Source organism: Pleurodeles waltl, chromosome 10, assembly GCF_031143425.1.
Source record: "Pleurodeles waltl isolate 20211129_DDA chromosome 10, aPleWal1.hap1.20221129, whole genome shotgun sequence".
NCBI lineage: Eukaryota > Metazoa > Chordata > Amphibia > Caudata > Salamandridae > Pleurodeles > Pleurodeles waltl.
The window spans coordinates 1,052,313,091-1,052,330,065 of record NC_090449.1 but is presented as its reverse complement, the minus strand read 5'-3'; the positions used below and the strand labels follow the sequence as shown (position 1 = coordinate 1,052,330,065).

The 16,975-nt window shown below is 43.8% G+C and overlaps 1 protein-coding gene across 1 annotated transcript in view; it reads right to left on the bottom strand.

The window, feature by feature from the left end:
* ZNF385D (zinc finger protein 385D) overlaps positions 1-16,975 on the bottom strand; it is a 420,680-nt gene that overhangs the window by 132,946 nt on the left and 270,759 nt on the right. The window contains exon 5 of the mRNA XM_069212061.1: positions 1,386-1,551. Coding sequence (XP_069068162.1) covers positions 1,386-1,551 — 166 coding nt within the window. The remainder of the gene's footprint in view (positions 1-1,385; positions 1,552-16,975) is intronic.

The window sequence follows — 16,975 nt, the reverse complement described above, 5'->3', positions numbered from 1 at the left end:
AATTGCCAGTTCTGCAACCAAGGAAACCACAACTCTAAGTCTGGTGTTCCTCCGCAGAGGCAGTCTTGCCCAAATGGGGGCTTTGAGATTAGTTGGTCCTGCCCAATCCTATCCAGACATCCAAAGGCAATGTACTATCAGGAAAGTTCTAGATTTCCCCTTGAAGTCATCTACATTTGGTTCAGCCAGGGGATCCGCCCTATCTATTAGCCTGTCTATAAAAGGGCCCTGCCTGCCTTCCCAAGATTACAAAAACATCATTAAAATGTCACTCTTCACCAGTTACCCTTCTGGTCTCCTGGACTCTTTTCCCTCTCCACCACAATAGCATTCCATTTCCAGCTGAAACTATATTATTTCTTTTTTTAACCAAATTTTCTAGAGAGTCTGATATTCAATGTTTTAAATTGGAAACCTAGAGTACAAAAGTTTAGAAACAGTCTGTGGATACCTTACAGCCATTTGCAAGTAAATTGGCAAAAAAGATGTAGTGCTTTCATTACATTTTTTATCAGATTTTTCAACAAAAAACCCTGGGTCTCTGCCGGATGTGTCCTTCAATACTAGGTGCTCCCATGTCAAGGGACGCAGAGTCCTGGTGAGTGGAAACATTTCCCCAAAAACAAAAAGCAGCATCAATTAAGTGCTGAAAATTGTGGTCACAGCCCTATACACCACACAGAAGTCTTACAGCTGAGCTTGGACATTTTTATTACTTAAATTTAGGGAAAAGATCTTATTTTACTTTGATTCAATACAGTGTCCCAGTAGATAATCACTAACTTGAAGGATCTCACCAGTGAGACAACATCTTCTTACAAAATTAATGCAATAGGTACCCGGCACCAAGACCTAGAGATGTGAGGGGCTCACTGCATCCCTTGTGTCTCTCTTTTGCTACCCAATTATGGGCACCTAGGTCCCTTGAACACTTGTTATGCCACTGCCTCTTCTAAGCATTAGAGCCCCCTTTACTGGTGTAAGTAGGTGCCCATGAGTTTAATGCACATGCGTCAACAAGGGTAAGGACAAGCAAACAAAAGATGGCAGACCAGCACGCGTATTTCCCAGACTACAGGCCGCAGGGACTCCAGGAAACACTGCCTTACATTATCCATGCCCATCATCCATCTTGTAGACATGCTGAGGCCTCTCGCTACTGGAGAGGAATCGCTGGCATGGCAGGTGATTATCTTCCCCTTGCAATCGCCTCGAACAAGCCGACGGGGAAGCAATCAATAGTGCAAGATGGATCATGCATGAATCAATGTGGCAAGAGGCACAGAGACAACGGGGAGTGGGACAGTTCAAGCACCGGATGGGGAGAGAAAGGTTAGAGGCAAACAAGTAAAACAAGAGCAATAAGGAAAAGATGGCGTCTTGACCTGTTTTGCCTGAGCTGGTGTTGATGGCGCTGGCGGTGATGCAGGAGAGGGTGGTCTTGGCGGTGTCCTTGTTGGCGGTGGACATCCGCTGCTTGCTTTTCACAGCTTCCTGCGCTTTGAGCTTCTTGGCATGCTTCGTCCCCTTGTAGTGGGCCGCGGCCTGGCTCTAAAAAGGAGAACAAAATGAACCATGTAAATCAGGCTCATTTCACAACTCGTTCTATTAGAGCAATTAATGCAGAGCCCCGCCCACACCCTTTCCAATAACACATAGCTGTTTGCACCCCCTCCCATACTGCAGCGTGAAGGCAAGGAAGTATATTTCTGTCATACACTGGAAAATGGCCCAAAAAATTATTCTTCCCATTCCTTGAACCCCAGCTCACCCTGATGTTACTTGCCTTAGTAGGTGAGTGACACCTATATGTAATTTGTCAATACCCATAGGATATAACACACTTGTAATAAGGGTGATGGAATATCCACCATGTTTGTGATGGAATCACCAATTCAGTAAACTCTAAATTAAGGCCTGGTTTACAAAACACAGGGTGCTACTCTGTGGTGTGTCATATGGAAAGTTTGCTTCTTGCTAACTGCAAGATTTAAAGAGCCTCCAGTGTGAGTCAACATTAGGTCCACTTCTCATACCCACTTAAAAGGCAATGTAGCCATGCTGTTACATGCGGAAAGCAAGGATTGTTTGTATTAAATTATTTAAAGTGCATTTCAAATACAATTTCTTCGTGTAGGTAATTCCGTAACAAGGTATAGAACGCCCTGTCAACTTTAGGTGCAGAGTGGGACCCCTCGGATCAGCTTATTTTAATTACTTTGTTTCATTCTTCCTCCCAACTTTTCGTAAATGAAAATATATCATTTTCTAGTAGATTTTCACCAGGACATTTCTCCATCCACACATCCACAATTTACATATGGATTGCACGTCCCTAAATTAACACCACTTCTCCTAATTTCAGACTCATGATCCAGGATGAGAGTCAATTTGAGAGGTGGGCATTACTGAGGATTGTGGCAAGGACACTTAAGTAAACACGTGTGAGGGAATAAAAGTATCCCCTGTGAAAATAAGCTGCAGCACACAAAAAAATTATTACAACTAAAATTTGCCATTTTACTGTCAGATTAAATGATCAAAATCAAAATTCTGTTTTAACAAAAAGCAGGGCTGTATACCATTTTCAAATGAGAACACAATAGGAATTTGGAAAATACATTTTAAGTATGAAGCTCTTCAAATACAAAAAGGCAAGACCAAAATAAAAGAATCTTACCTTTATTAAAAACAAAAAAGAAAAAAAATGCATTGGTAATCAATTGGCCAGGCAGTAATACTACAAAGCAGAACTCATTCTGTCCCCAAAGGTGGAACAGTCACATTTCAAACAATCTGAAAATGAATCTATGAGGTATTTTGTGTAGCAATCTACTTTTTGTCATTTTCCCCTTTCCTACATTTGAAGTGAAGTCATACAGAATGAAAGATGGAGTTCCTCTACTACATTCATTCTCATTGGATTTTTTACTTCTAGGTCCACTGGTGTAAACCACAATATTTCTTCAAAGTTAGCACATGATAGACTTGCAATAAACCCAATCTTTCAGATCTTGTCCACAAATCGGAAGTAGGTTTGTGTTACTCAAATATAACACGCACAGATATATATATATATATATATGTTCACTGAAAAATCTTAAGGTTATAGAGACATTATAGTTAGGAAACAGAATTAAAAAAAACACAGAAATTCACTTAAAAAAGCAAAGGTTACAGTGACGTTATAGTTAGGTTTTGAATCTACTCGTACAAAACCATAGAAATTCACCAGTTATAGAGTTATCTCAAGTAACTATAACTCATGCCCTAAGGTATCTTCACTATGCATTGGTAATTACCCCATAAATTATGGCACTCAGAACATCTTTGATAATATCAATGTAATATTTGCAGTAAAATGTTTGACAAAAAAAACTGTGCATGGTGAGTACATACATACATACATAAATGCATGCATACATACAATCTTTCCTGTCACTCACCGACTACAGGCTTGCCTTTGACCCCGTCCAGTGTTGTGCTGCATTTTTGGCTAGGTTTGCGCTATACAAATGTCACATACAAACATACAACTGCACCAACAAGACTGATGATGTCAACACACAATACTCTCTGTGTGTTCTGACTGGTGAGTGCAAATTGATGGGACAAAGTGTCTGATGCGTCAGCTTAACCATTGACTAATCTGTAGAGAAGTGTTACTGGTGCAGCTGATGTCCTGAATGAGCACTAACAATGACAACCTTAAGGTGATCCTTACAGCAAAACGGAAGTAGGAGAGTATTTGTGCCAGGTAACTATGGCATTTTTGGAGATGAGGAAATATTATTGCACAAAATAAGTGCAAAGTGCTTTTTGAATGCGATGGAAGCTTTTTGGGGTGATGGATACTTCCGAGAGAAAGGGAGGAGATTTTGTTGAAAGAAGGTACAGTTATTAAGAAGTAAAAATTATACTTTGGAGAGGAAAACAGCCTGCAGTTGAGGAAAACATACTTTTTCAAAGAAAAGTACAAGCATTACAGGTGCAATTTTGCTAGAGAATTTGAATTTTGCAGAAGGTTGATACAAGTACTGAGAAACAAAAAAGGCATTTTGGAGGAAAAGGCAGCACTTTATAGGAAGAATGTTTTGGGGTTCAGAAAATATGTTTTGGATCAGAAGGAAGGATGGGTGAAGCCAGAAGAATGGGAATGTTAAAGCTGAAGAAATGTCATGGTAATGCTGGTGGAAGGGACTCTGGAGCCGGCAGAAAGTTCTTTTCGGACAGAAGACACAACATTTGGCAAAGAAGAGGATCATTTGGGTCTAGAATGAAGGTCATGTAATGGGAGGAAGGACAATTTGCAACAGGAGGAAAGTGTTTTGGGGCAGAAGGAAGATCTTTTAGTTGGAATTGTGATGGGATTTGTATAATGATTGATAACCCTGAGAGGTGCATTGGTGGACGGGTTCTACACCATACTATGTGGAAGTACTTCCTTGGAAGAGCGATGAATTACAAAGTCACCTAGCTGGGAAGTGGTTCGGTGTCCCGCGTCAGAGCTGAAGAGCAGAAGGGAGGGATTTTTGAGCTGAAACAAAGACTTTATGGAACAGAAGAAACAACACTTAGGAACTGAAGGTGGGACCTTCAAGACCAGAAAGAAGAGTATTTTAGAGCAGAAGTAAGGCATTTTGAAAGAATGAGGAATATTTTGAAGCAGAATAACAGTTGGGGAAGAAAGTGGTCAATTATGAAACCGAATATAAGAATTTATAGTAGATCCCGAGTATCCAGCGTAGGACAATGAGGACTAGATCAAAGGCAGATTTTACGGGTTACCACTGACTATGTTAATTAGTTTCTTTTAGATTACTTAATATATGTTTATCTTTTATCTATCTATCTATCTATCTATCTATCTATCTATCTATCTATCTATCTATCTATCTATCTATCTATATTTTTTTTTTTGCACCTTCTAGAACCAACACTGGACGTCCCAGTAGTAGAAGGGCGATACTTTTGGATAAAAGTGGTGCAGTTCTTGATATGTAGTAGGGGAATAATTGAAGAGAGAAGACCAGGTACTTGAATTAATTGTTTTGTGATGAGAACGAAGGATATTTAAGAGGCGAAAGAAACATTTTCTAAAAGACAAAGAAATATGTTGAACGAGAAAAAAACATGACTGTCTGCTCCTTTCCGAAACGAGTTAAAAGACAAAGGGCCTGATTCTAACTTTGGAGGATGGTGTTAAACCGTCCCAAAAGTTGCGGATATACCACCTACCGTATTACGAGTCCATTATATCCTATGGAACTCGTAATACGGTAGGTGGTATATCCGCCACTTTTGGGACGGTTTAACACCGTCCTCCAAAGTTAGAATCAGGCCCAAACTCTTTCTGAGAAACCTAGCACATGGAATGCACCGGGTACAATCTTTCAGTAAGGATGACGTTTGACAATGAGATTATTACATCCCCACCCTCGCTCCCAACATCAGCCTCTCCACTGCCAAGAAGAGCTTTCCCAGAGCCTCATTAGTGGAGCTAAAACGGGGGCCGCACTGGAGACATTCCGGGCTAGGATTCAGGCCAACTTCTCAGCAGAAAATTGGCATTTCAGAGCCAATGGGAGCTCTTGGCATGAAGCCTTTTTCAGACTAGATGTGGTAAAACAACAAAAAAGGGAACTTAAATTAGTGAAGAGTTGAGAGCTTCAAAATGCTAAGCTGTATCCTCAGTTTGGTCTAAAATAGGTTTCAAATCCAATAAAGCAGGAATTATGCCAGAAAGGCCTCACTGAGAAGGCAGTGGACAAGGACACCTTGAGAAACACTTAAAATAAAACAGCAAAAGCAGACTTGTCAATCAAGTCAAGGTAACGCACAACATCAGGTGAGAGATGAAGCTAACACACAACATCAGGTGAGATATCACGCTAACACACAACATCAGGTGAGCGATCACGCTAACACACAACATCAGGTGAGAGATTGAGCTAACACCCAACATCGGGTGAGATATCAGGCTAACACACAACATCAAGTGAGATATCGAGTTAACACACAACATCAGGTGAGAGTTTAAGCTAACACATATCAGGTGAGATATCACGCTAACACACAACATCAGGTGAGAGATCAAGCTAACACACAACATCAGGTGAGAGATCATGCTAACGCACAACATCAGGTGAGATATCACACTAACACACAACATCAGGTGAGAGATCACGCTAACGTACAACATCAGGTGAGATATAACGCTAACACACAACATCAGGTGAGACATCAAGTTAATATACAACATCAGGTGAGAGATTGAGCTAATACACAACATCAGGTGAGAGACTGAGCTAATACGCAACATCAGATGAGATATCGAGCTAAGACACATCAGGTGAGATATGCTAATATACATCAAGTGTGAGATCATGCTAACACACAACATCAGGTGAGAGATCCAGCTAACGCACAACATAAAGTGAGAAAAAAACAAACCAAGTTATGGAACATGAAGAAGCAAAGATATTAATAAAGATGCATGTATAGCGCCACTACATAGTGGCAATAATGTGCAATATAAGGGATAAAGTACCCCCTGCCCTACACTTTAAGGATACTGCAAGTCACCGAGGAGTTCCATAATCATGTAGAAGATTGAGGCCAAGTTCCTTTATGACTTTATGGAACTTCCAGAAAGAATTCCCTAATTAAAGAGGAGAAAGGTGGGGCTTGAAGCAGTGGGAGGAGTCTATGCAACATTTCCCATTGCTCCATATCAGAAGCTCCTCCCACTTCTCTTGGTCACTGGCGCCGCCCAATGCTCCATATCACAGCTTTTTCCCACTGCTCCATATCAGAAGCTCCTCGTACTGCTCTGTCACAAGCTTCGCTCACTGCTCCATGTCACAGGCTCCGCCCACTGCTCCCTTCAGGTCTCCTCCTACTGTCACCTGCCCCTATCAGCTCTTGAAGCGCCGCCTCCAAATAGAGTGGAAGTATAAATGCACGCAGTCACATCAGGATTTACCTCATCTCTGCCATGTGTCTGCAGCTTTTCTCTTTACATAGACAGAAAGGAAATGTTCTAGACGAGTGTAGGAAAGTAGCTACCCTGCTTTACTTCTGACCTTCGAAGCCTTCCTTTCTGCGATCAACTGCTAAACTAAGGCATATTCACAGAGGACGTTTTGGGTAACTTGGAACATTAATGACCAATAGGGCCTTGAAATAAACAGTCACCCTTCAGATTAGTACCTGAAAGGCCGAGAAGGTGGAGTCAGAGGTAAGAACCTATCAGATGCGTTGAGAGGGGCGGGGCTAGTATAGTAGGAGTAAGTGGTGTAACGGAACTTGAGGGGGGCACCTGCAAAGTACATGGAGGGGCCCCCTGCGGTCTTACTCAGGTGCCCTCAGGCCTGGGTACTGGGCTGAGGGGGCCTCACTGGAGCTCTGGGCCCCCGGCACCGCCAGGGCTGTGGGGACCTTTGTTACGCCACTGGTAGGAGTGTAGGTCCTTCTTCAGGTAAATGTATCACTTTTTGCAAGCAAGGCAGACAGTCACTGACTTAAACCACTTCCATCTGTGCGAGGACTCCCGCCCAATCAGCGACCACCCTGCCTCCCCAGCAAGCTGGGATAAAATTGGTAGCAGTTTATTACAATCATTTAAGAGGCATTCCATGATACATCATTATCACATTTACTGGTCATTAAATGCCCCATCAATCTCCTCTTATCATGAATCTCTTGTGTTAATTTGTCTGTCTGTTGGTCTGATTTGCTCTTGGTAGAGTTCAAGCATTGTCTCATCTGCATGTCGGTCTTATCGGTATGCTCAGCAGTGTTCGTCGCCTACTTGGCTCCATCCTTTTCTACCATTGGGTGGTACTTCTGATCTCCCGGGCTACAATTGCCGTGGCCGCCAGCTGTGGCCCTCTGCCTGTTCCTTATGTCTCTGCCGTGAGGCATCCCAAGGACCTTGCCTGCTCCCCCTTTGTCCTTGCCATAAAGCTGTGTTGGGGCAGGCCTTTTTAGACTTCTGAGCTTCAGATCAAATTGAATTTCTCTCCGCCACGCTGCCTTTGGTTTTCCTACTGCAGGCAGATCCCCCTCAGTTTGGGCTAGCTAAAACCATGTAGCTCCAGGGAGTCTATCAAATTTAACATGAACATGACCATGGCCACGGCCAATAAGTGGACATCATCTGGTTCGTAGTAGCCTGGTGTTTTGAGATTGAAACCATGCCTCACCAAACCCCAAGAATTTGCCTTGCAAATTTTTGACATGGTTTTGTTTAGTTTGCGTCTAGACCTCTCCATGGCCCCTTGATCCTGCGTCCCCCTCCAAAAACGTCTGTCTTGATATTATCTCTGGCCACACAATGTCCCTGGGTGCAGCAGGTGTGAAACCGCTGTCAGACCCGTGACCAAGGCTGCTAAGAGGTCCTTACACCCCAGGCCCACTAAATCATTGCCTCCCAGGTGTACCGCCACTGGCTCTGGTCTTCCGCTGCACTGCAAGGTGCATTCAGCTGGGTGCATCTCATGCCAGGCCTACCTAGCCAGAACACCTCCATGTTCGTGAACCATGTGCCACCACCGTCTTTCTGTACTGCCGTCCACTGTTGCACCCGGGTGATGTATGAGTGTCCAATTAGCCATACCCAGCGCTTCTTGGCAGCCAAGCCTGTGCAAAGAGACAACACAACTTTAAGGGCCTTGGTGTCTGATGTAGTGTTTGTAGATGACCGAAGACCACCTCCCTACCCTTTTTATGTAATCTGCGCCTAGCCCACTCATTGCGGCAGTTGTGGCTTCACCGATCCTAAAGGAGTGAGATCTGACTTTGTCTGGAGGAAGCCCCGCTTTGGCCAAGGCCATCGTCAGCAAGTCTCACATCCGGGCCCAAAGGGCACCGTGAGGCCATTCCATTGCCTTGAGCTAGCCGGTCATACAGTCACAATGGTGCAAGATTTCCTACATATACATATATGATGCATATAAATACAACTTCTGACAGTGTTTCAAGAGTCTACACAGACAATCACACAGAGCACAAACACAGTTACATGCACATGACAACAGGGAGGGCCCAGGTGGGCCCTACCTTGATGCAAGTTAGGAAATAGACCCTCATCTGCTGTTTCAATTATAAAATACAGCAATAATCAGTGTTCAGTGGGCCCTTCAGGCTTTGGTATGGACTTTTGTCAAAAACAAAGTCTTCTTTTGGCTTTAAACTCTTAAGAATCATGATTCCCCCCTGAGAGCTCTTCAGACAGTGACACTAGCAGCCATGGTCTCAGGTATACATTCAAACACGCCCATTGAAAACATTCCTGTATCCTCATTTTCACATTTTCCATAAAAGGATGAAGAGCTTTTGGGGCTTCCGCTCAGCTTCTCCCGGGTTTGCGGGAGGCATTTTTTTTTTATTTACCATGAATTCTGAATTCGTTTAAGCATCATTCAATTGTCTGATTCTCTACTTTTTGAACTGGAAGTATCTCAGCTGGACTGAATTTTCGAAAACGAAAACTTTTTAATAAGTCTGTTAATGCAGAGAATGAACTTGTTCCGTACATTAGTGACTGCCCAAAATGTAGGTGGGGGTCGCCAAGAAGTTAGCGTTCAAAAAAACAATGGGATTTAAAAACTAGTGTTATTGGTACAAAAGGCCCACAATTCTGGGAACTGGGAGAGATTCAAAAGTTCACGCAAACACTTGGACATCTGGAGAGGAAGCCGTGGGTAACAGTACTTCCGGCACACCTGTTATTCCTCAGAAATGCTTACATTGAGGGGCACGTAGATATGGAAAGCAAAGAAAGGCTTGTGTTAAGATCAAACAAGGATCCCTTTGTAAATGTAATCTAAGAAATAGAATGACATCACCAGCAAACGCATCCAAGTTTCACATCTCCATTCAGGCCCATCTCCTCCTAAAACAATTTAAAATCGAATAACCCTGTATGTCTCCGCCCATCCCCAGCTCTCATTACCCAAGCTGGATCCTGCTAGAGTACTCCTGCTCAAACAGGCTAGGGGGTGCTTTCTGAGATGAAAGGGGTGGCATGACTAGGGCTCCTGGTTCTATGGGATTTATTTTTTGAACACTTCCGTCTGTATTTATCCAGCTTTGTTTTTAGGCCAAGTTATTGGTATGTATCCATATTTATTTTGTATTTTGAGAATAAATCGAGTGTAATCTACATGTATTTAACTCTTAGACAAATATGTCGTTTTGGCAAATTAAGCAGCCATATATAACAAAACACTACACCCTCGGGTGTATCTTATAGTTATTCAACAAATATATGATAATATATGCCTGTAATTAAGGAAGTCTCATCCTGTTTTTTAACTCTCCAAGCTGTCTATCTGCTCAGCTTTTTCCTGGAATTCATGAAAGCCAGCATGGAGAGTCTCACAAAAAGCACAATTTTCAGTTTTTTTCCCACTTTTATAAATAAATACAGACAGGAAACACATTGGGGCATATTTATACTTCATTTGTGCTGAATTTGCGTCATTTTTATATGCAAATTCGGCGCAAAACTAACCCCATATTTATATTTTGACGTTAGACACGTCTAACATCAAAATATTGGAGTTTGCACCATTTTTTAGATGCCTGAACCTACCTTGCGTCAATGACATGCAAGGTAGGCATTCTCATCTAAAAAATGGTTCTAGCCCCACATTCATCCCCGTGCTAAAATAACGCAGGGGTGGGAGGAGGGGCTAAATAATGGCGCAAAGCTCGCTTTGCACCATTATTTAACGCCTGGGTCAGAGCAGGCGTTAGGGGACCTGTGCCCTCCTCAAGCCCCAGGAACACCCCCATCCACACCAGAGGGACACCAGAGGATGAGGGACCCCATCCCAGGTAAGTAGGGTAAGTATGGGTAAGTATTTTATTTTTAATTAAAATGCCATCGGGGTCCCAACTTGGGGGCCCCTGCATGGCACAGGGTGCAATGGTCATGCCCAGGGGACACTCGTCCCCTGTGCTGGCCATTTGGATGGTGGGCATGACTCCTGTCTTTTCTAAGACAGGAGTCATGTGGTATGGATGGTTTTGAAAAGGACTCAAGGCTGGTTAGAGGCATTTTTCGCCTCTAAGAAGCCTAACGTCATTTTTTGGTGCAAAACCCCCTTCTCCCATACCACCATCCCCACCCGGTTAATGCAATTTTTTTTTACGTTAGCCCACCCTTTGCACCAGCTTGCACCATTCCATAAATATGGCACCAGGCTGGCGCTCAGGAATGGTGCAAGCCAGTGCTTAACGTTTTGATGCAAAACTGCGTTAGTGTGCTTAGAATATAATGCCGGTAGCCGAGGCCAGGCGAGTACAATAGAGACGTAGCACTTCCACTGAAATAATCTTCACAGAAGAGTATTTACAGTTTCTTCACACCACATCACACCACGAAGCTGCTGCCAGACTTAATGTTCTACTGTGAAGAACCCCTGAAGGTGCTCATCACAGTTTGTCTGACTGCTGCAGCAGCAGAGAGACCACACTTGCAAATACTCCCTCCTTACCAGAGGGGAGGAGGAGGAGGACAAGGAGATGCTCGCAATCCAACCGCGGGGCATATTTACAAGACCTACGTGCCACCAGTGCATCACATTTTGTAACGAACCGGTGGCGCATTGCGCAGGCCCATGTCTACAAGGCCACGCTTAGCCACTTTGAGTGGCTTTTCATGGCCTCGTAGATGGCAACCAAGCGCAAGGTGCTGCGTTGCCTTACACTGCATCTGGGAGACAAAACCATAGGCGTTGCGGTGGGTGTTCCCACGCAACACCCATGGGTTTTGACGCATTCCCACATTTACAAGAATCTATAAATCTGGGAATGCGTCAAAGCTGTACGCCTCCCCAGGGCAGGCACAATGAGAAGCAATATCTTTGTTTTCCCTTGTTGTTTCCTCTTTTTATGTGTGCTGCATTCTGCACATTCTGTAGCACACATAGAAAGAGGAAAATGCCTCTCTGGGTTGATTTTGTGCAAGAAGGTGCCCCTTCCCGCACAAACAAATCCTGCCAACAATGCAGACACCCTTGAACCACGGTGCAAGCGTGCCTGCATTGGCGCTAGGCAGCAATTTGCCCACCAGCGCAGGGGTAAAGCACAGAGATGAAACGTAGCTAGTGAATATGGTGCATTTCTGCCCTTTCTAAATGGCGTAAGGCAGTGCAGCAGAAAGGCTTATGGCACTGCCCTACGCCAACTCCTAGTAAATATTGCCCTGAGGACTTGAATGCAGTGCGCGCAGAGCTTAACCACTAGACCAGATCCTGGGCTTAGACTACATAGAACTTGGAAACATCCACAGCATAACATTCTCACCAGCCTAGCCACAGCTTTAGGTATGGCTTTACCCAAAAGCTTTTGTTTTTTTCCCAAAATATTCTTAGAAAAACAAAATGCGCAGATGACGGACAGTCGTCTTCAGTCATTCATAAGCTTGTAATGGTGTCTTTCACATATTGCTTCCTCCCTACATCCTACCATGCAGCATAGGGAAATGGGTCAGCCCACTTCAGCCATTGGCTCCTCGTGCTTTGGGGGGCAGCAGTTCACTGATGCACAAAAGTAGTCCCCTTCAATGCTAGGGGCTAGTGGGCCAACATATTCTTAAAAAACAAAACATTCTTTTTGAACTGTATAAACAAAATAAGTTGTTTTAATTTTAATTTTGTGAGGATAAGCTAGCTCACAGGCCCGGTACAGGTCACTGGGTGTCTCTTACAAGCCGAGGTACTCTTCATGGGCACTGTTAGTGGAACCCATCTTTAAATGAGCTTTTAAAGAATTCCAAGATGGCCTCCTCTGCCAGAAGACGCAAAAGGGATCATCTTGAATCGTTTTTTAAAATCAAAGTGCAAATAGCCCTTTACACCATGTTAGCCTATGAATATGCATGCATGCACAGGTTATCTTTTAATAGTTTTTTGCAGTTTAGTAAAAAACACATGAGTGTGCATATGCATGCCTCTGGTCATTCGGGTGGCCATCTCTGGTTTTTGCTATACCTTATAATAAATAAAAACCATTTCAAGATGTCTGCATGTTTGTGTGCAAGCATGGGTAGCCATCTTAAAATATTGTTTTGAAAAAGTATAACATAGACCATTGCAATATGGCTGCCTGCATGACTGCACTCCTGGAAAATAACAGGCGGCCATCATAGTATTGTTTTTGTTATACTTTAGCATTAGTTTACCATTCCTAGATGCCCAATGTTTTGCAGTCTTGTAGCAGTAAAGTAATAACAATCTACAGCAAAGAAAAAAAAGTTCTCGCAAAGCCAATGGCTCCTAAGTAATAGCACATCCTTTCAACATGACCTCTCTTTGGGCCACCAGTCCTTGACTTTGCCCTGGTGTAACCCCTTACTAAGCAGTTTGTGAGAGGATACGCAATCTTCCCTAGATGCTTGGATGAATGGGGTGTCTTCACAAAGGGCATCAGACTGCCTGAATCTCTCCAAAGGTTCTTCATCCCTGAGAATTCAGGATTTGTGGCAGCATTCCCAGAAAAAAAACACCAAACCAGATCTTCAGAGGGTGCAAAGGCTGCAAGAACGGAGATATGTGGGCGACCAAGGGGCCTTGAGCAATGAGGCTCAAGAGGGTATGTAGCCAGGGGGAATAGGAATGACTGTTACCAAGAAAACACTGTGGACTAAATAGATCAGCTGGTCAATGAGCTTGTGTAGAAGTTACTCCCAAAGAAACACCAGCTGAGGCCCTACTGTGCCACCATGGGTTAATATAGTAAAGAAGGAGTAGGACAAAAACCACCAACTCTACATCTGGCAGCCCTCAGTACAACTGACCCACTGAACAGTTTGGTACAGACCACCTATGGCTCCCCACAGGTTCTTGATGACATGAACACCAAGCAGCAGAACAATCCAGCTAATGTAAGTGGCCATGAGAGATTACTGTACTGTGGAGTACAAACATTCACATATCCAGGCAAGATCAACTAGCCACTCAACGTACTTAAGTCAAAAAAATGAGCTCCATTTTGCTGGTTATTATTACTTTAAAAAACGCACCTAGACGCAATGATCCTTGTGGCGTGTAATAACAATCAATATGGCTGACCTCTTCCGGCAGCTGCGTCATGGCGAAAACACGGGGCACCGCAGATTCTGAAGTAGTCTGTGTGTAAAATGCATGTGACAAGCTTGAAACTTGGGGAGGTGCTGGTGGCAATATGTCCCCACTGCACCTTGGCTGGGGAATTACTGCAACCCCTGAAGTAGTCTGTGTGCAAACTGCACGCCACAGACGTGAAACTGGGGGGATGGCGGGAGCAATGCGTCCCCCTTCTGACAGTAGTGGGGGAGTCAGTGCAACACCAAAAGTAGTCTGTTTGTAAACTGCATGTCACAGACTTGAAACTGAGAGGATGGTGGGGGCAATGTGTCCCTGTCCCACTCTGGTAGTGGAATTACCGCAACCCTGGCCAGGAGGAAATCCATCACTGTTTCTGTGGGGGCAAAGTTTGTGAATTCCCGTAAGCTGAGCGTGAAGTCATTCACACAGTTACAAGACCATCCACCCCGAGTACCACTCACTTCCCACCCCTTGCATGGGATATACTTCAGCAGCTTCCTCTGTACTCGTGGTAGAGAAATATGCAGTGGTAAATCAATTTACGCCTGTCATTTAATCGTTTTGTGAATTACTGTAAGGGGTACATGCCAAAATTTGTGACAATAAACATATGTTAACAACCAAAAATAACTTTGTAAATTGAGCTCAATGTGCTTTGGTTTGTTTTGGTTGTTTTGGTCCTACTTATGGCCACAATTCTTAAAGATTAAAACACAATATTGTGCAGGCTGCTGGGATAGCTACGAATGCCTGTAGAGTTTAGTTTGTAAAGCAAATGCATTTGATTTCTAGAAGCAGAGGAGCAGCTTGAGGGGAGTTGGAGCGAAGTCTTGAATTCTGCTTTTTTATTTGGAAACGGAGCTGCGACACGTTCAGCCTCTTGACGAATCTCGCGGGACCACGCTGTCACACCGGCTGAATCCAACAAATCTTCAAGCGACTTTGGCGTTCCATGGATCGCACAGTCCCGCATTCCATTGAATGACGTGTTCGCCTACTACTACACTACTACGAACCCCCACTAATAAATGTATTTTCTGATAAATAGTTGGGTACAGGTGCTTTCGGTCGGGTAACGTGAAGTGTCTGTCAGATTTCACCTGGGATTTTTACTCTCTTTTCACTGCCCCTTAAGCCCCCTCCATGTCCTGCTTCTCATATTATAGGTTTTAATGCCCTTGTACATAAGTATTACAAATCCTTAGTCCGGGTGCAGTGGCCTTCCACTTTCAAAAACTACTGTAACCCAGTGATAATTTCAATTACAAACTTCTCTCACTTAGCATCTTATTACGGGTTGCCTGGATCAGTATCCCAAAGGGTGCAACTTCAAGTTTGCAGGTGTCTTCGAGCCTGGGATTATTGTGTCTGCTATCTTCACACACATGAATTCCAGACCCAGAGACCTGGACCTGAAGTCTTGTTCAAATCTCCAGGGGTAGGTGGTCCCTGTCTATCCACAAACTACACCAAAGAGGTGAGAAGAACATTTTCCTCCAACTGAAGTTAAAATATCCTTGCCCTACCATTGCGCTGCCACCTCTTGAGCCCACTATGTCTGAGAAAAAAAGACCCCCCCACAGGGAGGGTTGCAAACCCCACAATGGAGCAGTTCACAACTCCCACAAACGAAGTGTAAACCCACTCTGTGCATGTGTTTCCAGCTCACCTTGCTTCCACCTTGTGATATTGGCTCTTCACCGGGTGTCTCTGCGAAGAGAGCCAATGCTGACTGATGCACAATGGCAGTGAGTCAACTGGCACATCTGAACTGCCTGTCACCTGGATCCATGAAATAGCCTTTTTATAGGTGTCTTCAAAAAATGTGGGCATTTTACAACAGACCAAAAATCTTGTGGCTTCAGTGGTGGCAAATGTGGGTTACCTTGAACATATAATCACCATGCTAAAATAGTTGCATTGGAGCTGCAAGGCAGAGAAGGTAACATATTTGTCACTGAGCACAGTTTTCAGAAGACTGCAGAAGAGAGGTCCGGAACACTGCAGATGCAGATTTGCTGCAAATGTCCTTAGTAGATAATAATATTGTGGTAAAAGGCCTTTTGGTGGTACCCTGCCTTCACAGACATTTTGTAACATTTTCTTTGCAGTATCTTGTTGTACTGGGGATGCCACTTTGTTAAGTGCCATGAGCTTCTCTCCTGGTCTCTCGTGCCTGTGACAGCTCGCTGACCCGGGCAGAGAGGTGGGTGAGATGTCGGGTAGGAGGTGGCCACTGAGAAAATTACTACTTGTGTTCATAGCATCTGCATGCGGGAGGCTCCAAGCGAGTACATCTCTAACCTAAAATCCCGCTTTTCCTTTGGATCCTTCATTTGTTCACTGGCACATATCTCATGTGAAAATTGAACTGGAGGGCAGACCTCACATCCAAAATGCATGCAATATAACCCCCAGAGGGCGTCTTCCACAAGACATTTTCTGCTCCATCCAGTCTCGCAGGGAGCATAGCTGTGTAAAATTTTGTAGCTGCAAATTTCTCAAACTTTTGAGAGTTTAATAAACATTTTTCACCGGTCTTCCTAGACCAGTGTACTAGCTCACCAGACTAAACAGAGTGCGCCTTCAGATGAGCCCAAGAAGGCCACTGGTTTTGCATGTTTTAAAAAGATGATCAGGACATGGTTGTGGAAAACATTCCGCTTCTCGTGGCATATGTGCAGCGCCATAGAATAGTCCGAAAGTGACCTGTAAATGTGCCAACAAAAGGGTGAAGATGATCAGGTGCCAAAGTCCCTCTTTATAGAGGAAATACTCAGTGCATGTGTAGATTTATTAAAGAACAGAATCAAAGTTTTGCAATAAATCTAATGTACAATCAAAATTTGCCAGATTTCTTCTAAACCTCAAATGTC